This window comes from Alosa alosa, chromosome 1 (genome assembly GCF_017589495.1).
Source record: "Alosa alosa isolate M-15738 ecotype Scorff River chromosome 1, AALO_Geno_1.1, whole genome shotgun sequence".
Taxonomy (NCBI): domain Eukaryota; kingdom Metazoa; phylum Chordata; class Actinopteri; order Clupeiformes; family Clupeidae; genus Alosa; species Alosa alosa.
In genome coordinates this window covers 49,774,155-49,799,675 of record NC_063189.1, presented here as the reverse complement: position 1 = coordinate 49,799,675, position 25,521 = coordinate 49,774,155, and the positions used below count along the sequence as shown (strand labels likewise).

At 37.3% G+C, this 25,521-nt stretch overlaps 2 protein-coding genes across 9 annotated transcripts in view; one reads left to right on the top strand and one right to left on the bottom strand.

The window, feature by feature from the left end:
• The window catches only part of glmna (glomulin, FKBP associated protein a), a 40,368-nt gene extending 35,164 nt beyond the window's left edge, over window positions 1–5,204 (bottom strand). The window contains exons 1-4 of one of the 6 annotated variants that reach the window (XM_048236674.1): window positions 5,133–5,204; window positions 4,329–4,395; window positions 4,094–4,219; window positions 3,894–4,007 (exon numbers count right to left, since the gene is read on the bottom strand). In XM_048236674.1, the coding sequence (XP_048092631.1) occupies window positions 3,894–4,007; window positions 4,094–4,219; window positions 4,329–4,367 (279 nt within the window). In that variant the 5' untranslated portion in view covers window positions 4,368–4,395; window positions 5,133–5,204. The other 5 variants (XM_048236532.1, XM_048236911.1, XM_048236610.1 and 2 more) reach the window with 5 other exon arrangements.
• rpap2 (RNA polymerase II associated protein 2) overlaps window positions 5,143–25,521 on the top strand; it is a 30,526-nt gene continuing 10,147 nt past the window's right edge. For 2 of the 3 annotated variants that reach the window (XR_007192745.1, XM_048237030.1), the window contains exons 1-3: window positions 5,191–5,269; window positions 5,698–5,743; window positions 21,794–21,908. Coding sequence is in view for 2 of the 3 variants with exons in the window: in XM_048237030.1 (XP_048092987.1) it covers window positions 5,233–5,269; window positions 5,698–5,743; window positions 21,794–21,908 (198 nt within the window). In the remaining variant the exon portion in view is untranslated. Of the gene's footprint in view, window positions 5,270–5,697; window positions 5,744–21,793; window positions 21,909–25,521 lie in introns of all 3 variants that reach the window. The other variant, XM_048237074.1, reaches the window with a different exon arrangement.

Here is a 25,521-nt window from a genome sequence, read left to right as displayed (position 1 = left end):
AAGTATTGAGTATAAAGCAATTAAGATAGTACCCTATACAAAAAGTACGTCCATACAATCATAAAAATTGCTAAAACGAATAGCATTTTGCAACTTGACAAAACACTGGATTAAATATCGTAGGCACAGGAGAAAACTTGTACATCCATTGGCCCGTGGGGAGATCACATGCCAGTTGCCTCTCCCTTCAGTGCTATGACTCGTTCGGCTGTGAGCTTGTTTCGCCAAAAAAAACTCTAATGCAGATATCAATGCGTCTTTGTTCATGGGTTTGGCCTCACAGCAGAGGCTTAGACAACTATGACTCACGTTTTGGTTTCGTAATTTGCCCTACTTATTGACTGCAATGTAGTCAATTGACTGATTGACAGGTTATTTTTATTTTTCTGTACAATAAACAAATACATCTGCTTTATGCCGCAGAATTATGCACTTGGCCAGCCTATAGAACGGGCACATTTTGGAGAGAATAGAGAATGTACACGCAAGAATCTGTAGGCTATTTGTGGCTGGTTACCAGCAAACAATGTTTAATGCATTAACTCAAGACGTCAAACCTTTTCTAAACAATACAAACAGAAAGGATGCAGCAGGCAGCAAATGTAGAAGAGTAATTTCCAGTGGAAGAACAAAATGCTGAATGAAGCCCAAAGATATGAAGGCATATCTGGCAAGTTGTTATTTTTTTAAGACATAAATAGTTGGGCTATACACCTAGTTTGCAAGAAGGAGACATAAAGCGTGAGCATGCCACACTATCCACAGCTGTGGTAGCGGGGGTAGGAGGATTACTGTTAGCGCAGGATTTATATAAAATTCTTCAACAGAAGGCCTGCCTCGAATGCAAATGTGAACAAATGTCTGATGGCCCCCCCTGCCCCCCAGCCAACGTGAATCGGGCAGTCAGTTAATTAGCCCGTTTGTTTACAACTAACATTACATTTAATTAAACTGCTTATAGGCTATGCCGAAATAGTTTCAACATTTTGAATATCAGTGTCGGGTGAATTAGGAAATGCCTTATGGCTGAAAGCTGCTTGGGATCCCCCATGTCAAGCAATAACCATACAAAAAGTTAAAAACAGATGACATAATGAGCAACACTGACATAATGCGCAAATAATATAGCCTAGATATCCCAATATATTCGAATACATGTGTTTATTTTAGAGGGGATATTCGAACGTCATTTTTGAGCAATTTTGACAGCCCTAGTCCACTGTAGGCTACGGCAATCGTCTATTAACACCTTCCACCTAACCCCGGTGAGTGAGGGGTCGCTATAATGCGTGTGAAATAGCACCATTGAGTAGCCTATGCTAAATAGCCTTAAAATCGCTCCGTGTTGTGTGCCTTCTGGTTTCTCCACCTACTGGTTTCCTTAAGGCGCCGCAGCATGCCCTGCAGCAGTTGTCAGACATTCACAAACAAGTTGTTTTAGGCGGTTTGAAGTCGCCATTTCATAAGCCATGAGCCGGCTACATTACAGCCACTTTCGGACAAAAGACATGTAAAAAAAATATATGTTTTGAAAACTAGCATTAAACTGGATTCGATCCCGCGAAAAGCAACATACGCCAGCGACTCTCCATCCATCCCGATTCCCTACTCTTTGAGCCAACTAATATGCTACACGCGAATCAATTAACTATTGTAGGCTACCATTAATTAATAACGTAGGCAACACCCAGGTAACATGTTGTCCAGGCTATCTGAAACAAGGGGTTGCCTCTCATCTACAACAACTGGTTACCTTGGGCTGCTACAGTCTTCAGTGCACTGTGCACAGTAGGCCTATGCTACTCTTTGTGGTTGATCAACTAAAAATAAAAGATGTATTTGGTGATGACGTTATTGTAGGCCTAGTAGACCTAAATTCTGAGAAATTAAATGGTACGAGAAACGATCTACATAGCGCACCAGACCGCGATGTCTTCAAGGGTTGAATGAAGGGAGTTTGCAAAAATTAGTGTATTTTTCAAGTCAATAAACATTCTTAATTTTCGAATGTCTTTGTCAGGGAACATCTGAGTTTTAAAAACCATAGGCCTGGTAGTCGCTCAGACAAGGAGTTATAAGATAAAGGCAATACCATTTGTGTCACCTAATGCAGTTCAGTGAATTAGCAAGATACCATCAGAAGCCAAAAATCATAAAGCACCTGAGGCCAAGATGCTCTCCCCCTCCGCATGAAGCTGTCTGCGTGTTGTAGGCTAGATTTGCGTGAGTTCGTTCTATCTGCTTTACTTTTGTGAGTTGCGACCACCTAGGCTATGTTATAGACGTTCTATGAGGTAGGTTTAATTTTTAACTAGGTGGCGCTACACATGAAATTGGATGGGTTGACATGCCCCCTTAAGACCAACATACAAAAAAAAGGTGGACCTCCTAGGTCCTACGGTTCTCGAGATATTCACAGAAAACTGTCTCCGGCCACCTACAGGCCAGTTGGTGTATGGTAACATAAATTAATTTATTGTGTGGCCCCCCATGAACGTAATTGCGTGGCGTGTCATTATGATCCTACACTTCCAATTTTTGTGCAGTTTTGACTATGTTAGGTCACAGATACACCTCATTTTTACTTTTTTGTGTTTAACTAGGTGGCGCTATAGTGGTTATGGAATGGGTTGACATGACCCCTTGAGATCAACATACAAAAAAAATGGTCCTCTTAAACCCTACGGTTCTGGAGATATTTACAGAAAACTGTGTCTGCCCTACCCTCCTTTCGGGGGATCCAGTCCAGCGTGGGGGCTACAGATCAAGTTTGAATGGAGCTGGCTGGGCATAGTACTGGGCTGAATGGATTGGGAAAATACTTTTGGGGCGGTGGTAGTGTAGTGGTTAAGGAGCTGGGCTAGCGTGCAGTAGCCTGAAAGTTGTCGGTTCAATTCCCAGCTTCCCCCGTTGTGCCCTTGAGCAAGGCACTTAACCCCAAGTTGCTCCGGGGACAATGTGATCCCTTGTAATATAGCTGACCTATGGTCAAGAAGTGTCTGCTAAATGTAATGTGATGTTATGTAATGTAATGTAATGTAACAGGTCTATTGTCGACCAGAAGACTCAATAACTGTTTTCAGACATGTCAATCGCACTATATGCGTATCTTTGTCAAAAGAATATCCGACCCTTTGGGTGATTAACATATGATTCTTACCCAGACATTCTGTGTGAACGACACCGACGCACATGAACAGAATCTCTGCGTGGTTGAACAGGTTGGACGGGGTTGAACACGCACATGAACAGGATCTCTGTCTCGCCTAAAGGAACCATTGATTTCAGCCTACAGTACCTGCCAGGGGGATTGGGGACAGGACCTCTCTCATATAAAATCAGGACACCTCTACACTAAATGAGAAACAAATCTGATGAAATATCTAGGAATTGTGAAGCTAAGACCAGTGATATAGCAGTGTTTCCTCTACATTGATTTTGGAATGGCGGCCCGCACAGCTAAATTTATGCTGCCACGGTATCAGAATTAGGGCAGACGCATGATGTAGTTGCGGTAGCCTTTTAAGTTACCCTGCCGATGTATCCTCCCCCGCTGGCTGCTGCTCACATTGCAATTTAACAATAAGTAGAACTAGTCAGAGGTAATTATGGCCCGTCCAGTTTCACTCCACCTATTGTGTTGATGTAGCTTACAGTAGTTTATTGTAAAAACATTAACTTTCTTCCGCAGTGTTTCATTCCGCAGGGCATTTTGCAGCGGTGGCCACTGCTTCAGAATTAGGGCAGGCGCACAATATTGTCCGGGTGTATGGTAGGCTAAGTGCCCTCCGCTGGCTTGTACTCACATCATCGCAGTAGCAACAGCAATGCTAATCAGAGGTACCTGTCTAGTTTTATTCCATAAATATATACAGTGTTTTAAAGTTACAGACCTCCAGCAGATGTGTGAGAATGGCATGACTATGAGGTAGATTATTTTCCTCATTCTTCAGCCGAACCTGCACAAGTGGGCCCACAAGATTCCAGCCCATGCATCTCACTATGTTCTGTGAAAACAAAGATTAAATAATCAGAAATACAGTGTAACTAAACTCAAATCAACACAAAGTGTGAAATATGGTGATACATTCACCTTGTTTTTCTCATCCACTATAATGCTTAGAACCTGTGCAATGTCACCGTCTTCTATACACTTTCGAGCAGAGGACTGGAAAAGATCATAATCCTCTGGGGTATACAAATCATTTTCGATTGTTTGCTGAAAAGACAGAAATTTTTTAACATTAGGCCTACAGTCCAGGAATGTTAATATTTCTAACTGTTGTCAATAGCACTCGGGTGCCTTTCCATTTTCAACTGTGCCTTACACATCTTTGGACAACATCACACAGTTGGTCTAAAGCCATCCTTCTTGGATCGTCTCCTCAGGAGTTCCTATGAATAAAAACAACTGTTTACAAATGACCACCTCCAATATTGCTTAACAAACTGGCTTTATCTAACGTTAATGTTTTGTACGTCGCTTTGGACAAAAGGCTAGTCAACCAACATAAGCAACATAAATGACACAGGAAACATATTTGCAATCCTATTGGAAGTAATTCAAGACTGCCTGGCATACTGTAATTTCTTGCTTGAAAAAAAGAACCCAAAGAGGTATGGGCTAGCTTCTACCACTTGAGGGTCAGCTCCCTCCTCAGCTCCGGAAGGAAATTTGGCTTCTCCTAACTTCTCTAATACTAGCAAGCTAATATGTTTGTCAAGTTGCCACAACCACGAAAGTCGCCGCTTAAACGAATCATTTAATCTTTTCTCGTCTGAAGCTAACACACATATATTCTTATGTTAGGTATAATCAGTTAATGTTAAACACCATAGCACATGTGACAAAAAATGGTTGAGCTAGTAGCTATCTAACTTATAACGATATTGTGAGGTACTAACGTTAACGTTACAGCTGTTAATATTACCTGGCTGGGACATAATTGGTATCCCACAGTATCTAAGCATGTATTAATTAAAATCTAAATGATGTAATCTCTGATGCAATTTACAATTAAATCAACAACAAAATACAAATTGACTTTATAAACAGACACGTACTTACGTTGAGCATCCCAAAAAAACTGCAAGGATGAAACGTTACTACTATTTTGATTCTGCATACTTGCCGTAGTTATCGCCGATGTCCTCGGAAGTGCTTGGTTTCTTTCTTGTTTGTGCCAAAGAATAACAATCTTTGTTTGTGCTGCTTGTCGTATCAAGCCAAACATGGAGAGTAAGGTTACACGAAGGAAATCTACCAAAGGTAAAATAAAAAAAATGCTATATTTGTCTAATTGCGGTAACGTTATGGGTAAACGGTTGTAACGTAACAGTGTGCCCGGCAGGTTAACGTTAACGTGCGATTCATTGAAGTTAACTGTTGTAAATCTGATAATAGATCACGTCACATTTATTTGTTGGTTTGTTGTATTATTGTTGTTACTATTAGATTCTAGCTATTATTTGGAAGTTTGTAACCGCATTTTTGAAGGAAATGCCAATGGAGCGTATGGGTGACCAAACTACTAGAAGCTAGCACTAACGTTCTGTGTTATTAGTGTAGCAGCTAGCTGCTAGCATTGATGTCGTGGTAGGTTTGTCATACTATGTTACCAGAATTAATTAACGGTGATTCTTTAGTGTCACTATGCCATGTCTATGTGAAAATGTGTTAAACTATTGTTTTTCCAGCAGGTGAGAGACTCACATCAAAGACTGATGATTTGGAATATAAAAGGTAGGCTATGATAAAAGTTATGCCAACTTCAGGTCAACATAGGGGGGTAGATCTATCACAGGGCATTTTTCACCAAGAGAGAGAATGCGTTCTTGAACCTGTTCCGTTCAGAATTCTTTTAAACTTGGTGCTAGATGGCAGTGTATCCACAAGACTGACAGACCAGTAAAAAATATGAAACGTTTGACCTAGGGTAAGTAATTCCAATGTCTGATTGAGTAAACTAAATACTGTTGGCTATAGGTGTAACTAAGGTATGGTAAATGCAAATCTAATGTCATCCCTCTACTTATTTCTTTAGCAAAGAAGGAGCAAAAACAAGCACAATCTAATCAATCAGGTCAGCTAAGATAAATTAAGATAAGTTTCCTCTTATGAGAAATCTTGAGATGTTTAACATTTTCAGGGCTATGCAGAATCTTACTGCTCAAAGGCCAATTTTGTCTTGTGGGTTTAATGGACACTTTCACTTGTGAGCAAAGCGATTGGTCGGGTCATCGATATGTCCAGGTTTTTTTTTTTTTATCAGACATAGGTGGCAACCCTAATTAGAGTGCATGTAAATGCAATCTACTGTTATCCGAATTCTTCTTATTACAGTGCATGAAAATGCACTGTACTGTTCTTCCTATGCTTCTTCTTATTACAGTGCATGAAAATGCACTGTACTGTTTTTCCTAGGCTGCTTCTTCTTATTACAGTGCATGAAAATGCACTGTACTGTTATTCCAAGGCTTTTTACAGTGCATGAAAATGCACTGTACTGTTCTTCCAAGGCATTTTATTATTATTACAGTGCATGAAAATGCCCTGTACTGTTCTTCCTAGGCTTCTTCTTATTCTTATGTTTCTTCTTCTAACGCAGTTAATGCAGCTTCAACCGTTTAACGTAGAAACTTCATTCAAACTATGTTACGTAGGTCTTACTAAGGACATGTGGGCTTTGTATTTTTCATCTTTGTAACTTTTATACTTTTTAAACTATTAATTAAAAACTATTCAAAATTTCCCCATAGACTTAACACGGGCTGATGACATCATAATAGAGCACTTAAGCAACTAGAAAAGCATTTCCTGAAGGAAATACAGTGCATGAAAATGCAAAGAATATGATGTAAAATATCATACAGAGTAAAAACAAATAATGCAGATGGGTAGATGACATAGCAGAATTCAGACTGTCCATGTGTCACACACTTATAAAAAATGGCAATTGTTATGAATTGATATGGAAATGTTGTAGGTCTGGTAGGTTCAAGTTCTGTCATATTAAATTTATTGGATTTGTATTTCACTTTTGACTTAAAATAATCATCCAAACATAAAAAATGTCATATGGTGTGACTGTCCACCATGTGTGCGAACTTCCTAAAAAGAGTGTATATCCATAAAAAGTATAATTACTTTAAAGTTTTACCATGCATATAAAATAATTGGATGTTTTTTTGCAACCACAGAAAATTTTGATGTTTATGCATGCTGTCCAACTAAGTTATAATCAAATATATTTTGTCCATAAAATGGTTGTCATATGGCGGACACTATATCGTATATTTTGACCGGCATTCATTTGGACATTATTATTGGGAAGAGGACCCTGCTTAATCAGGAAGTAACAATAGAATGTCAGGAGTAATTGGCATGGTCAAGATGTGAGTTCTGCTTTTTGATTTTTTATAAAAAAGCTTTGAATTGACATCATCAATCGTGGCCAAATTTTAGTGTCTTATGGTGTGACATCATTTGCCTAAAAAAGTAGCTATTTTCCACAAATATTCTTCATGAATTCTTAAAAAAGCACTGCTGCCATGTGGTCAGTTGCATGCTAAATAATAGTTAGCTGTATTTAACTGTCTAGAAAATTAGCTTAACTGTCAAAATGTCATATATTACATTACATTACATTACATTACATTTGGCTGACGCTTTTTAACCAAAGCGACTAACAACATGGTAAACAGTAAGTTTTAGAACAATTCTCACAATTTTAGGACAGTTTAAAAAAAAACATTAGAGAACAGTAAGAATAAGTGCGTCGGTGAGTGCTGTTTTTAGCAGTTCCTTGTCAGTTTAAAACGGCTGGTGAGTGCTAGGATCAGTAAGACTTGTTGTAAGTGTTGCTATGAGAGTAAATGTTCTCTAAAGAGCTGGGTCTTCAGGAGTTTTTTGAAAGTGGAAAAGGATGTCCCTGCCCTTGTAGGAACTGGCAGTGTGTTCCACCAACGAGGAACAACAGATGAGAAAAAGTTTGGATTGGCTTGAGCGTATTCCGGGTGGTAGCGCTAGGCGTCGTTCGTCAGAGGAGCGAGCGTCTGGAGGTAGTGTAAGTCTGTATGAGGGCATTCAAGTAGGTGGGAGCAGAACCGAGACTACTTTGTAGGCAAGCATTAGAGACTTGAATTTGATGCGGGCGCCATAGGTAGCCAGTGTAGCTGGATGAGCAGCGGGGTAACATGTGCCCTTTTGGGTTGGTTGTAGACCAGGCGCCGCCGCTTCTGGATCATCTGAAGTGGTTTCACTCGCGCAGGCTGGGAGACCTGTCAGGAGGGCATTGCAGTAGTCGAAGTCGAGAGATGACTATTGCCTGAACCAGAAGTTGGGTAGCATCTTGAGTCAAGTAAGTCCTGATTTTCCGTTATGTTGTAGAGTGCTAAACGGCATGACCGGCTTAACTGAGGCAACATGATCTGAGAAGTTTAGTTGGTTGTCGAGAACAACTCCTAGATTTCTTGCAGTCCTGGTCGGGTGAAACAGACAGGGAGTCAAATTTGATGTTGATGTCGGGTGTATGGTAGGTTTAGCTGGGATGACCAGCAGTTCAGTCTTTGAGAGGTTCAGCTGGAGGTGGTGTGCCTTCATCCATGTAGCTATGTTTGAAAGGCAATCTGAGATCCGTGCTGAAACCAGGGGGTCGCCAGGTGGAAAGGACAGATAGAGCTGTGTGTCGCCTGCATAGCAGTGGTATGAGAAGCCGCGGCGAACGGATAATCTGTCCCAAGGAGGTGGTGTAGATAGCAAAGAGGAGGGGCCCAGCACTGAGCCTTGGGGACCCTGTGGTGAGATGGTGAGGTGCGGATAGCTGACCAAGCCATGATACGTTAAACGAAGGTCCTGTGAGGTAGGATTCAAACCAGGAGAGAGCAGAACCGGAGATTCCCATGTCAGCGCAGTATAGAGAGAAGGATACGGTGATTAACCGTGTCAAAGGCAGCCGATAAGTCAAGCAGAATGAGTACTGATGACCGAGCGGTCGCCTGGCTTCTTTAAGGCTTCTGTTACAGACAGCAGAGCCGCTTTGGTAGAGTGGCCGCTTTTGAACCCAGACTGATTTGGATCCAGAAGGTTGTTCTGTGAAAGGAAGTCAGAGACCTGTTTGGAGACTGCTCGCTCAATGCCTTTGGATAGGAAAGGCAGTAGTGAGACAGGGCGGTAGTTCTCGACTTTGAGCAGGGTTGAGAGAAGCTTTCTTAAATGTACGGTGTTACCCGGCCACTTTGAACGCTGTTGAAATGTGCGGAGGTTTAGCGAGGCATTGATCACATGTGTGATAGCTGGAGCGATGGTCGGGCTGATGGACTGAAGTAGGCTCGTAGGTATAGGGTCCAGTGAGTGTGTATAGTGTGACGCTGCATCATATGGTGTGACAGCTTTTTTTTCAAGTCACACTATATGACATTTCTGTCACACCCTATGACCAAATTGCATTTTTACATAAAAAGTTCTTGTAAAAAACATGTTTTAAATTCAGATATTATATGTTTTTGTTAAATCTGTGATAATTGGGAAAAAAATGTATCTGTACAACACATATTTCTCATACTTTTTTTCTTTTATGTTACCATGCCATGTAAGTTTAAAAAAATAAATACTAAACTTTCATCTATTTTGTTGTTAAATACGCGATACACCATTCATACAGTGACTTCAAAATTCATTGTTAATGATTTTATTGTCATTAAAAACCCTGTTTTGCTCTGACACATGGTGGAGTGGTGCAGTTCATCATATGGCGGACACCATGTCATTTGGTGTGACATTAAATAATGTCACAAAAAAAAGACTTTATAATTGAAAAAATCATTAAAACATCAATAGCACACAAAGGAAATGGTATCTGCAAGAACCTCAAGAATTTTGAGTGAGTTCTTACAAGAAATATTAGAATTAAGCTAAAATATCTGGTTACACTTAGAGCATTCTCCACCTTGACAAAATAACTTGTTAAATTTTAGGTTTTTCTTCTAAATATTCACAAGGAAATGTTGCATATCAAAGCAAACGTGATTAAAATGTACAGTGACATAAATTAAAGTAGAAAAAAAGTATCTAATTTTCATTTTATTTCAAATTATTTTCACCGTCACAATATATGACAATTTTAGGCACTAACATGACAAATTGACATATAAATATATATTTCACTTTTTTTTTTTTTTAAAAAAATGTATATTAGTCAAGTTTAGAGATACAGCAACACATATAAACACTTTTTAGGGATGATATTTGAAGTTTTTTTAAATTCCTTTTTTCAGGCTTATTTGTCATCCACCCAGATATAGTTGCAATAGTGTTGCTAAGGTAAATATGTTGGTTGTTATGCCAAATTAAGTGGTTGCTATGCTGGTTGCTTAGGTAATCCTGTTGGTTCCTATGGTGGTTGCTAGGTTGAAGTTGTGGTGGTTGCTAGGCTGTTGCTTGGATACTTGACATGGTTGCTAGGCTGTTGCTGGGTTAGTTGTGGTGGTTGCTATGCTGGTTGCTAGGTTAAACTCATTGGTTGCTATGTTGGTTGCTAGGTTGTAACTGTGGAAGTGGTTGCTAGGTTGTTGCTAATAATAATAATAACTTCAATTTATATAGCGCCTTTCAAGATACCCAAGGTCGCTTTACAAGAGTGGGAGTAGGGGGGCAGGGGCAGGGTAGGGGTTTAGGGAGGGTAGGCAAGAGAGAAGAGGTGTGTTTTGAGGTGCTTTTGGAACTGTGTCAGAGAAGTGGCGGAACAGATAGGAGGGGGCAGGGTGTTCCAAAGGGTAGGGGCAATTGCACAGAAACCCCTGTCACCAAAGGTCTTGAGTCTGGTGCAGGGAGTGGAGAGTAAGTCCTTGCTGGTGGAGCGCAGGGACCGTGACTGGGTGTATGGGTGGAGGAGGTCAGTGATGTACTTGGGTGCCAGTGAGTGAAGTGATTTGTAGGTAAGGAAGAGCATTTTGTAGCTGATGCGTTGTTTGATTGGCAGCCAGTGGAGTTTCTTAAGGATGGGGGTGATGTGCTGCCAGGGCTTGGTGTGGGTTAACACCCTGGCAGCTGAGTTCTGGACATACTGCAATCTGTCTAGGGCTTTGTTGGGCAGCCCAGAAAGTTAAGTAACTTGGTTAGCATTATTATCTTTGTTAACATAGTTAGCATAGCTACTAAAATGATTAGCTAGGTTAGCTAAGTCACATGTTAGCATGTTAGTTAGCATAACTACTAAAAATAAAAACATTAGCTAAGTTAACTAAGTTAAGTAACTTGGTTAGCATTATTATCTTTGTTAACATAGTTAGCATAGCTACTAAAATGATTAGCTAGGTTAGCTAAGTCACATGTTAGCATGTTAGTTAGCATAACTACTAAAAATAAAAACATTAGCTAAGTTAACTAAGTTAAGTAACTTGGTTAGCATTATTATCTTTGTTAACATAGTTAGCATAGCTACTAAAATGATTAGCTAGGTTAGCTAAGTCACATGTTAGCATGTTAGTTAGCATAACTACTAAAAATAAAAACATTAGCTAAGTTAACTAAGTTAAGTAACTTGGTTAGCATTATTATCTTTGTTAACATAGTTAGCATAGCTACTAAAATGATTAGCTAGGTTAGCTAAGTCACATGTTAGCATGTTAGTTAGCATAACTACTAAAAATAAAAACATTAGCTAAGTTAACTAAGTTAAGTAACTTGGTTAGCATTATTATCTTTGTTAACATAGTTAGCATAGCTACTAAAATGATTAGCTAGGTTAGCTAAGTCACATGTTAGCATGTTAGTTAGCATAACTACTAAAAATAAAAACATTAGCTAAGTTAACTAAGTTAAGTAACTTGGTTAGCATTATTATCTTTGTTAACATAGTTAGCATAGCTACTAAAATGATTAGCTAGGTTAGCTAAGTCACATGTTAGCATGTTAGTTAGCATAACTACTAAAAATAAAAACATTAGCTAAGTTAACTAAGTTAAGTAACTTGGTTAGCATTATTATCTTTGTTAACATAGTTAGCATAGCTACTAAAAATGATTAGCTAGGTTAGCTAAGTCACATGTTAGCATGTTAGTTAGCATAACTACTAAAAATAAAAACATTAGCTAAGTTAACTAAGTTAAGTAACTTGGTTAGCATTATTATCTTTGTTAACATAGTTAGCATAGCTACTAAAAATGATTAGCTAGGTTAGCTAAGTCACATGTTAGCATGTTAGTTAGCATAACTACTAAAAATGATTAGCTAGGTTAGCTAAGTCACATGTTAGCATGTTAGTTAGCATAACTACTAAAAATGATTAGCTAGGTTAGCTAAGTCACATGTTAGCATGTTAGTTAGCATAACTACTAAAAATAAAAACATTAGCTAAGTTAACTAAGTTAAGTAACTTGGTTAGCATTATTATCTTTGTTAACATAGTTAGCATAGCTACTAAAATGATTAGCTAGGTTAGCTAAGTCACATGTTAGCATGTTAGTTAGCATAACTACTAAAAATAAAAACATTAGCTAAGTTAACTAAGTTAAGTAACTTGGTTAGCATTATTATCTTTGTTAACATAGTTAGCATAGCTACTAAAATGATTAGCTAGGTTAGCTAAGTCACATGTTAGCATGTTAGTTAGCATAACTACTAAAAATAAAAACATTAGCTAAGTTAACTAAGTTAAGTAACTTGGTTAGCATTATTATCTTTGTTAACATAGTTAGCATAGCTACTAAAATGATTAGCTAGGTTAGCTAAGTCACATGTTAGCATGTTAGTTAGCATAACTACTAAAAATAAAAACATTAGCTAAGTTAACTAAGTTAAGTAACTTGGTTAGCATTATTATCTTTGTTAACATAGTTAGCATAGCTACTAAAATGATTAGCTAGGTTAGCTAAGTCACATGGTTGGCATAGTTAGCATAGCTACTAAAATGATTAGCTAGGTTAGCTAAGTCACATGTTAGCATGTTAGTTAGCATAACTACTAAAAATAAAAACATTAGCTAAGTTAACTAAGTTAAGTAACTTGGTTAGCATTATTATCTTTGTTAACATAGTTAGCATAGCTACTAAAATGATTAGCTAGGTTAGCTAAGTCACATGTTAGCATGTTAGTTAGCATAACTACTAAAAATAAAAACATTAGCTAAGTTAACTAAGTTAAGTAACTTGGTTAGCATTATTATCTTTGTTAACATAGTTAGCATAGCTACTAAAATGATTAGCTAGGTTAGCTAAGTCACATGTTAGCATGTTAGTTAGCATAACTACTAAAAATAAAAACATTAGCTAAGTTAACTAAGTTAAGTAACTTGGTTAGCATTATTATCTTTGTTAACATAGTTAGCATAGCTACTAAAATGATTAGCTAGGTTAGCTAAGTCACATGGTTGGCATAGTTAACATGTTAGCATGCTAGTTAGCATAGCTACTAAAATGATTAGCTAGGTTAGCTAAGTCACATGGTTGGCATAGTTAACATGTTAGCATGCTAGTTAGCATAGCTACTAAAAATGATTAGCTAGGTTAGCTAAGTCACATGGTTGGCATAGTTAACATGTTAGCATGCTAGTTAGCATAGCTACTAAAATGATTAGCTAGGTTAGCTAAGTCACATGTTAGCATGTTAGTTAGCATAACTACTAAAAATAAAAACATTAGCTAAGTTAACTAAGTTAAGTAACTTGGTTAGCATTATTATCTTTGTTAACATAGTTAGCATAGCTACTAAAAATGATTAGCTAGGTTAGCTAAGTCACATGTTAGCATGTTAGTTAGCATAACTACTAAAAATAAAAACATTAGCTAAGTTAACTAAGTTAAGTAACTTGGTTAGCATTATTATCTTTGTTAACATAGTTAGCATAGCTACTAAAATGATTAGCTAGGTTAGCTAAGTCACATGTTAGCATGTTAGTTAGCATAACTACTAAAAATGATTAGCTAGGTTAGCTAAGTCACATGTTAGCATGTTAGTTAGCATAACTACTAAAAATGATTAGCTAGGTTAGCTAAGTCACATGTTAGCATGTTAGTTAGCATAACTACTAAAAATAAAAACATTAGCTAAGTTAACTAAGTTAAGTAACTTGGTTAGCATTATTATCTTTGTTAACATAGTTAGCATAGCTACTAAAAATGATTAGCTAGGTTAGCTAAGTCACATGTTAGCATGTTAGTTAGCATAACTACTAAAAATGATTAGCTAGGTTAGCTAAGTCACATGTTAGCATGTTAGTTAGCATAACTACTAAAAATAAAAACATTAGCTAAGTTAACTAAGTTAAGTAACTTGGTTAGCATTATTATCTTTGTTAACATAGTTAGCATAGCTACTAAAATGATTAGCTAGGTTAGCTAAGTCACATGTTAGCATGTTAGTTAGCATAACTACTAAAAATGATTAGCTAGGTTAGCTAAGTCACATGTTAGCATGTTAGTTAGCATAACTACTAAAAATAAAAACATTAGCTAAGTTAACTAAGTTAAGTAACTTGGTTAGCATTATTATCTTTGTTAACATAGTTAGCATAGCTACTAAAATGATTAGCTAGGTTAGCTAAGTCACATGTTAGCATGTTAGTTAGCATAACTACTAAAAATGATTAGCTAGGTTAGCTAAGTCACATGTTAGCATGTTAGTTAGCATAACTACTAAAAATGATTAGCTAGGTTAGCTAAGTCACATGTTAGCATGTTAGTTAGCATAACTACTAAAAATAAAAACATTAGCTAAGTTAACTAAGTTAAGTAACTTGGTTAGCATTATTATCTTTGTTAACATAGTTAGCATAGCTACTAAAATGATTAGCTAGGTTAGCTAAGTCACATGTTAGCATGTTAGTTAGCATAACTACTAAAAATGATTAGCTAGGTTAGCTAAGTCACATGTTAGCATGTTAGTTAGCATAACTACTAAAAATGATTAGCTAGGTTAGCTAAGTCACATGTTAGCATGTTAGTTAGCATAACTACTAAAAATAAAAACATTAGCTAAGTTAACTAAGTTAAGTAACTTGGTTAGCATTATTATCTTTGTTAACATAGTTAGCATAGCTACTAAAATGATTAGCTAGGTTAGCTAAGTCACATGTTAGCATGTTAGTTAGCATAACTACTAAAAATAAAAACATTAGCTAAGTTAACTAAGTTAAGTAACTTGGTTAGCATTATTATCTTTGTTAACATAGTTAGCATAGCTACTAAAATGATTAGCTAGGTTAGCTAAGTCACATGTTAGCATGTTAGTTAGCATAACTACTAAAAATAAAAACATTAGCTAAGTTAACTAAGTTAAGTAACTTGGTTAGCATTATTATCTTTGTTAACATAGTTAGCATAGCTACTAAAATGATTAGCTAGGTTAGCTAAGTCACATGTTAGCATGTTAGTTAGCATAACTACTAAAAATAAAAACATTAGCTAAGTTAACTAAGTTAAGTAACTTGGTTAGCATTATTATCTTTGTTAACATAGTTAGCATAGCTACTAAAATGATTAGCTAGGTTAGCTAAGTCACATGTTAGCATGTTAGTTAGCATAACTACTAAAAATGATTAGCTAGGTTAGCTAAGTCACATGTTAGCATGTTAGTTAGCATAACTACTAAAAATAAAAACATTAGCTAAGTTAACTAAGTTAAGTAACTTGGTTAGCATTATTATCTTTGTTAACATAGTTAGCATAGCTACTAAAAATGATTAGCTAGGTTAGCTAAGTCACATGTTAGCATGTTAGTTAGCATAACTACTAAAAATAAAAACATTAGCTAAGTTAACTAAGTTAAGTAACTTGGTTAGCATTATTATCTTTGTTAACATAGTTAGCATAGCTACTAAAATGATTAGCTAGGTTAGCTAAGTCACATGTTAGCATGTTAGTTAGCATAACTACTAAAAATGATTAGCTAGGTTAGCTAAGTCACATGTTAGCATGTTAGTTAGCATAACTACTAAAAATAAAAACATTAGCTAAGTTAACTAAGTTAAGTAACTTGGTTAGCATTATTATCTTTGTTAACATAGTTAGCATAGCTACTAAAATGATTAGCTAGGTTAGCTAAGTCACATGTTAGCATGTTAGTTAGCATAACTACTAAAAATAAAAACATTAGCTAAGTTAACTAAGTTAAGTAACTTGGTTAGCATTATTATCTTTGTTAACATAGTTAGCATAGCTACTAAAATGATTAGCTAGGTTAGCTAAGTCACATGTTAGCATGTTAGTTAGCATAACTACTAAAAATGATTAGCTAGGTTAGCTAAGTCACATGTTAGCATGTTAGTTAGCATAACTACTAAAAATAAAAACATTAGCTAAGTTAACTAAGTTAAGTAACTTGGTTAGCATTATTATCTTTGTTAACATAGTTAGCATAGCTACTAAAATGATTAGCTAGGTTAGCTAAGTCACATGTTAGCATGTTAGTTAGCATAACTACTAAAAATAAAAACATTAGCTAAGTTAACTAAGTTAAGTAACTTGGTTAGCATTATTATCTTTGTTAACATAGTTAGCATAGCTACTAAAATGATTAGCTAGGTTAGCTAAGTCACATGTTAGCATGTTAGTTAGCATAACTACTAAAAATGATTAGCTAGGTTAGCTAAGTAACATGGTTACTGGTTACCATAGTTAACATGTTAGCATTGCTAACCTTTTAGCATTTTTAGCAAAACTGCTAAAAATGATTAGCTAGGTTAGCTAAGTAACATGGTTACCATAGTTAACATGTTAGCATGCTAGTTAGCATAGCTACTAAAAATGATTAGCTAAAATAGATCACGTAGGTTAGGTTGTTAGCATGATAGTTAGCATAGTTACTAAAATGATTAGCTAGGTTAGCTAAGTCACATGGTTGGCATAGTTAACATGTTAGCATTGCTAACATGCTAGTTAGCATAGTTAGCATAGCTACTAAAAATGATTAGCTAGGTTAGCTAAGTCACATGTTAGCATGTTAGTTAGCATAACTACTAAAAATAAAAACATTAGCTAAGTTAACTAAGTTAAGTAACTTGGTTAGCATTATTATCTTTGTTAACATAGTTAGCATAACTGCTAGCAAACATTAGAGCCATTCCAACTGTCAGTTATCGTCAATTATCTACCTAAATAATTTAACCATTTAAATTATCCACCTATTTAACCGTTCAATCATTCCAACTATATTAAACCTTATCTACTAAGTAAATCATTTAACTATATAAACTATCCACCTATTTAACTGTTCAGTCATTCAGCCAACTATATTAAACCTCATCTACCTAGCAACCAATATAGTTTGTTTTTACTCTGTATGATATTTTACATCATATTTTTTGCATTTTCATGCACTGTATTTCCTTCAGGAAATGCTTTTCTAGTTCTTATTATTCTTCTTCTAACGCGTTTAATGCAGCTTCAACCATTTAACATAGAAACTTCATTCAAACATTGTCAAGTAGGTCAGTAGGACATGGGTGCTTTGTACTTTTCTTTGTAACTTTTATACTTTTTAATCTATTAATTAAAAACTATCAAAATCACAGCAATTAGAATCTTCTACCAGGTGGCCAGGCCACCTGGATCAACTGTCAGTTTCTCAGGCTTTAAGCATACAGTATCATTCTATTAAGACTACACATTCTGTTCAACTGTTTCCTCTATCCACAACTGTTTCAAAATAAAAGTCCTCGCTACAATAATTCCCTATTAAATAATTTAACCATTTAAACTATCCACCTATTTAACTGTTCAGTCATTAGAGGGGATGCATCCCCTCTATTGAAATCCGGAGACTTCTCATTATAATTTTTCTTTTTACCTTTTTGTGCATGCTATTCAGCCCAAATCGCTTAACGTACAAATTTGATTCAAACACCGTTCCGTAGATCTTCCAAGGCTTTACCGTCCTATCCGTTTTTCCATTTTTGAGAAGTTTATACTTTTTGAGATATTTGTAATTAAAAGTGTATTTTTCCCCCATAGACTTGAATGGGGGCTGTGATGTCATAATAGAGCCAGCTGCGCTCGTTAAGTAGTTCTCAGAGCAGTTCCCAGGCTAATCAGAACACTGGCACAGGTGACACCTGTGAGAAATCCTACAGTCTCAGGTTCTAAGCATACAATCTAGCTCTACCTGAACTACACACCCTGGTAAAGTGTTTCCTGTGTGTCAAAATAAAAGTCCCAGCAATATCTCATGCATTCAGCAATATATCTCCAGAACGGCTTGACGTACATGCTTCAAATTTGGTACGAGTGTTTTTATGGACTCAAAGGTAAAGTGAGTTGATGTTGGAGGTTGAAGGTCAAATGACAAGGTCAAAAACACCTTGAGTGTGATATCTCAAGAATGCCATGTCACACAAGATTCAAATTTGGTTACTCCAAAAGCACCTTTGCAGGTATCACAATTACCCTACCAACCAGCTAGCAGCAAGCTCAACAGCCCCACCAACACCCTAACCAGCAGATTGCATCCCCTCGTGTAATTCCTCGGAATTGCATTTCTAGTTCCAACTATAATTAACCTCATCTACCTAGCAAATAATTTAGCCATTTAAACTATCCACCTATTTAACTGTTCAGTCATTCCAACTATATTAAACCTCATCTATCTAGTTCAGTCATTCCAACTGTATTAAACCTCATCTACCTAGCAACCAATATAGCAACCACCTCAAATACCCTAGCAACAGCCTAGCAACCACTTCCACAGTTACAACCTAGCAACCAATATAACAACCAATGAGTTTAACCTAGCAACCAGCATAGCAACCACCACAACTAACCTAGCAACAGCCTAGCAACCACCTCACATACCCTAGCAACAGCCTAGAAACCATGTCAAATACCCAGGCAACAGCCTAGCAACCACTTCCACAGTGACAACCTAGCAACCAATATAGCAACCAATGAGTTTAACCTAGCAACCAGCATAGCAACCACCATTACTACCCTAGCAACAGCCTAGGAACCACCTCAAGTACCCTAGCAACAGCCTAGCAACCATGTCAAATACCATAGCAACAGCCTAGCAACCACCAAAGCTTCAACCTAGCAACAACCATAGCAACCAACAGGATTACCTAAGCAACCAGCATAGCAACCACTTAATTTAGCATAACAACCAACATATGTACCCTAGCAACACTATTGCAACTATATCTGCATTATTTGTTTTTACTCTGTATGATATTTTACATCATATATTTTGCATTTTCATGCACTGTATTTCCTTCAGGAAATGCTTTTCTAGTTAGAGTGCATGAAAATGCACTCTACTGTTCTTCCTAGGCTTCTTCTTATTCTTCTTATTTTTCTTCTTCTAATGCAGTTAATGCAGCTTCAACCGTTTAACGTAGAAACTTCATTCAAACTGCGTTGCGTAGGTCTTACTTAGGACATGGGGGCTTTGTATTTTTCATCTTTGTAACTTTTATACTTTTTAAACTATTAATTAAAAACTACTCAAAATTTCCCCATAGACTTAACATGGGCTGATGACATCACAATGGACTAATTAACTTGATTTGCACCTGTATCATCTTCCAGCTGCTCATCTAGGCCCCATCAAAGAATCAGTTCAACTGATTGCACCTGTATCAACTGCTTTCTACTGAACTAGACCAACTCTCTCTGTGTTTCTCCATTCTACAAGGATATAAGACACATTTCATTCAACTTTCTATCCATTCATCCTCTTCAAACCATTCACTCATCCACCCATTAAACTATCCATCAACATCCATTAAACAATCTGCCTATCAACATCCATTCAACTTTCTGTCTATCAACATCCATTACACTATCTACATTTAACTTTTAAACTATATACTCTGTCTCAAGCTTTAAGCATACAATATGGCTCTATTAAGACTGCCGTTAAGCAATTAGAATCCTAGGCCAGGCCACCTGCACCCTATCAGTTTCTCAGGCTAACCTTTTAAACTATCCACCTATTTGACTGTTCAGTCATTCCAACTATATTAAACCTCATCTACCTAGTTCAGTCATTCCAACTATATTAAACCTCATCTACCTAGGTCAAACTATATTTCATCTACCTATTCAGTAAATTATCCTCATCTACCTATTTTAACCATTTCCAGTCATCATTCCAACTATATTAAACTTTGTCTACCTAGCAAATAATTTAACCTTTTAAACTATCCACCTATTTAACCTTTCAGTCATTCCAACTATATTAAACCTCATCTACCTAGTTCAGTCATTTGAACTATATTAAACCTCATCATGTTGGTTGCCAATTAGCACATCATCTGTTTTAACAATATATTTCACACCATATGTTTTGCATTTTCATGCACTGGTAATTCCCTGGAATTGCGTTGTCTAGTTATTATTCTTCTTCTAACGCTTTTTCCGCGTCTAATGCGGCTTCAACCGTTTAACATAAACTTCTTTCAAACTGCGTTACGTAGGTCTTACTTAGGACAGGTGTGGAATGTATTTTTCATATTTGTAACTTTTATACTTTTTGAACTATTAATTCAAAACTACTGAACATTTCCCTATAGACTTAACATTGCCGATTATGGCATCAAAATAGGGCACTTGGAATCCTATGCCAAGTGTTCCGGCCAGAGCCATATGGTTCCGGCCACCTCCAGCAACTGTCTGTCTCAGGCTTTAAGCATACAATCTGGCTTTCTTAAGACTACAGATCCTGTTCAACTGTTTCCTCTCCCCACAACTGTTTCAAAATAAAAGTCTCCACTACAATAATTCCCTATTAAATAATTTAACCATTTAAACTATCCAACTATTTAACTGTTCAACTATTCCAACTGTCAGTTATCATCAACTATGCCTCTAGCCTACAGTACTATATTAAACCACCACCTACCTCGCAACCAATTTAGCAACCATTGAAATTAAGCATCTATGTCACTTTCCATAGCAACCAACATGATTATACTAGCAAACCACTGTAGTAACTTCTTTATTTCTGATAGTAGCCATCATGGACACCCTAGCAACAACCTAGCAACGACTTCAAGTACCCTAGCAACAGCCTAGCAACCACATTCACAGTTAAAACCTAGCAACCAGCATAGCAACCAGAATACTACTCTAGCAACAGTCACTTGTCATCAACTTTGACTCCCGTCAACTGTTTCCTCTGCCCACAACTGTTTCAAAAGAAAACTCCTCACTACAATAATTCCATTTTAAATAATTTAACCATTTTAACTATCCAACTATTGTTCAGCCTTTCAAACTGTCAGTTGTCATCAACTATGACTCCTACCAACTGTTTCCTCTGCCCATAACTGTTTCAAAAGAAAACTCCTCACTACAATAATTCCATTTTAAATAATTTAACCATTTTAACTATCCAACTATTGTTCAGCCTTTCAAACTGTCAGTTGTCATCAACTATGACTCCTGCCAACTGTTTCCTCTGCCCACAACTGTTTCAAAATAAAAGTAATCACTACAATAATTCTATATTAAATAATTTAACCATTTAAACTATCCAACTTTTTAAATGTTCAACTATTCCAACTGTCAGTTGTCATCAACTGCAACTCCCCACCAAACTTTTTTCTCTATCTGACCTCCATCTTTTTACTTGGATTAGATTTTAAACAATATTCAACAATATTTTATTCAGCAGCCATTTTTCCATTTCCATGCACTCGTAATTCCCAGGAATTACATTCTCTAGTTTGATGTTTATTGTATTTCCATTTTACATACCGAACTGTCATTATTCAACTATGCTAATGTAAACAAAGTTTTACATTCTATATCCCTTTTTAAGTGTGGTAAAGTGCAAAAGCATAAAATGAATTTCTCTTTTTAGACGAGAGTATTTGAAGGACAAACTGAAGGAGAAGGTGGAGCATGAGCGCAGGGCACTGCAACTGGTGGAGCTTCTATCAGGGCCTGCTGTATCCGAAGACTTTCTTATTAATTGTGTGAGTTATACTATGTGAATTGTGAAAGCCCAGATTACATTTCTTACAGTACATGCAAATGTTAGCAACTGAGCTATTTCCTACTTAAACAAATTTCGTTTTCAAGCCAGGCATTACTTAAAGGAACACGCTGACTTTTGGGACTTTAACTTATTCACCGTATTCCCCATTAGATAAGGCTGATACCCCTAAGATGGGGTGATCCATTTGACTCGTCCGAGTTGGAAAGTCTGAAATTTCCCAGTTGTCTCGCGTCATTTCACCGAGACAGCCCCCCCTTTTTGGTCGGAATATCAGCTGTCTGACTCGGGGCTCTTGATAGTGCACCGAGCTGAACATACTTGAAAACAAAGATGGTGCCCATAATTACTGAAGCTGAGATTCTCTTTGTATTTGTACTACATTGGTCGATTTAATGTCAATTTGAAATGCTCTTAAACATTTCATTACATAACTGCTTTAATCTGGTCACCAATTTATGCATTGCCCAGTCTTGCTGAGGCAAATGGATAGAAGCAATACCCTTCTCATCTCCGTAAGAGTAGTTACTCATTCTGTTGCACCCACCGCTAGCCTAGCCTAGTGCCTCGAAGTGGCCGGCTTTAATAGCCTACACCTCCCAATAGTGACAAAAGAATTCCAACATTTTCCTATTTACATGCTGTGATTTGCATAGTTAAAATGTGTACAAATAACAAATGTCAATTGAGACAGCCATTTTGTAAGCTTCATTATTCACCAGCACAAAGCATCGCAAAATATTAGATTTTAGTGATTCCATTTAAGTTAGAACAGCAGAATAATATCTGCTTTAATACATAGGCTTACCATTTACAGAACTAGCTAATAGAACAGCATCTCCTTTATACATACTATTCAACACACCCCTCGCCCTCCTCACGAACTTGTGCGGTAAAGCAGTTACAGATGGTCCAGAACGCTGCGGCCCGTCTGGTCTTCAGTAAACCAGAAAGGGCACATGTTACCCCGCTGTTCATTGAGCTCCACTGGCTACAAAGTGATTGCTGGGTCTACACCCACTGCCTCACCCACGGCAATCCAGACTTTTTTCATCGGTGGTCCCCCGATGGCGGAACGATCTGCCAAGTCCCATCAGAATGCGTGCCTCTCTGTCTTCAAAAAACTCTTGAAGACACAACTCTTCCAAAAATACCTCCTCTCCTAGTGCAATCAATATCACACACCTGATACGTTCTTCCCTCCTCTACCACCTTCCTCTCCACTTCCCTCTCTTCCCTCCTCTACCTCCCCTTCTACCACTACCACTTCTTCCATTCTTGACTAGTTCTTAAAGGTTCTCTAAGCAAAGTTGGGTAATGTCACTTCTGTTGACGTTTCAAACAAAACAGAGCTAGCTTGCGCCTCCCTCCCCCTCCCTCCTGAAACTCTCCTGAACGCACATCTCGTCGGTGATTGGCTGGAACAGTTTTTTATGTTTCATGTTCCAGGCTGGACCAGGCTGTTTTTGGAGCCTGGCCTGTCCACAGGGACTGTTTTTTTACAGCATATCAGGGGACAGGCAGCTAGCGGATTAAGACGAGTGGTTTGCTGGATGTGACAAAAAATGTTGTAGCTTAGAAACTTTTAATATGTAGGCACTCCTATCCTCTAGTACTAGTATTGACTAGAGCTGTAATGATATGCAATTCAAAACCCTCATATCCACGAACCTGTTTCACGGTGTGAAAAGGCAGAACCGCGACACACCCTTTCTTGTGTTTCACACAGTGCTTTACAGCTTACGTGGCCGCATAAGCAACACACATCTCCCGCTTTACTTACCGGTAGCTGACGTTGTCCAAAACTAAAATAAATGAATCATAATTTCATACCTCTCGTTACTTTCTTTGTAGACTGTGTGTTCAACTTTACCAAACAGTATAGAAGTAAACCCCCTCTCCCTCCCTCTCTTGCTCAATGAACACGCGTGGCTTGGCCAACACAATCCAAATAAAACATTCACTCTTTTATTTAGGCTGCGCAAAGCACAGCACCTTTATTTGGGGCAGGCTTGTATTCGAGGCAGCTAGGCCTTTATTTCTTACGTGGTGCGTTTTATTGAGACATATGCCTACTTTTTTGTTTGGAGCGGCATATCGGTAGGCTATCAAAAGCAGAAGATGTTCGAATTGGGATTTAATTTACGTTTGGACTGTTTGATTATATTGCTAAATATCGGGACTGATGACCACTGAAATCTATGGGGTATTTGATGGTTCACTATTAAGTTTCATGTAGTTGAAAGAGTGTCGGGATTTCCATCATATTGCGAGATAAGGCATCCCGCTTTCATTCATTCATGGAACGTGTGCTGTGCTGTAATGGAAACCTTATTCCGTATAGCCAAAGAGGTCTACGATAGCCTAAATTGAGTTATTTTTTTAATTATGCATTATTTACTTTTTTATAAAATTCGTAGGCTGATGCCTGGCAGCAACAATTGTGTTTAAATGTCTGTTACTGCTTCAGCCTCTGGCAACGACGTGTTGGAGACTTATGGTGCAGGACAATGACTTTTCATTGGCAACAATATTAAACCAACCAACAATATCAAATATTAAGAAGAGCTCTTTTATGAGTTAAATCGTAACAAAATTATTACTGGCCTTTATATGTCAGAATCTGAGGCCCAGCTATAAATAGAATCCCGGCCATAATTTGAGGATTTAGGTATGCACGTGTGTTTCAGGCATAGTGCAAGCACTGCAAGAACTTGTGCATTTGAGAGCGCGCTCTCATGGCTGTAGACGGTAATGTTTCATGTAGGGTTCATGTCAGTTAATATGAATTGACATTTAAAAACATGTTCAATTATATAATTTTTTTTTTCATATATAAGTCGCACTTGACTATAAGTCGCAGGACCAGCCAAACTATGAAAAAATTTGCGATTTATAGTCCGGAAAATACGGTATTAGTAATTCCTAGCTATAGTCTCCTCTGCACTGTATCTTAAATGTTTTTCTATTGCTGTAGCTAGTTCTGTAGCTTAAATGTTAATAGCTTAAATTTTATTCTATTGATGTAAGTCTCTTTCGATTAACGCACCTACCAAAGAATAACGTAAATGTAATGGGGTTTATAATGCATGTTGAAACAATATGCACAACCAGGGTAGGAATTTCACGACGGCCATGGTAGTCATTGCCCCTTGCATTGTCCGTGATGCCCCTTTGAAAATCGGAGGTTCACAGGTCAATGTGGCCTTGGTGCCCCCTTTCAATATTCTGCTTTGCATCCAACTAATAGCAATTTTTATTTAGCCTATGGCCTGCCAAAATAATCTTAGCATTCACAGTGCAAATTAATTTAGTCTTTTACGCAGTGGCGAAAGTGACAGTGCACGGCAGGAAAGAAAGTGCGTCCAAATTTACCCATTCTTCTCTGCTGAACTACTCGCGAAGTAGCCTACTCATCACACAGACATTACATGTATCACATCACATGAAAGAGCTTTTTCTCAGCTTTTACACGATGTTAGCCGCTAGTATCTGTGGTAAACGGTTTGCGAGAAAAGTAACTTTAATTGAATCATATTATTTTACATACAGTTCTTTGCCCATCTTCCTACCCATTCATCTCGGTGAAATAC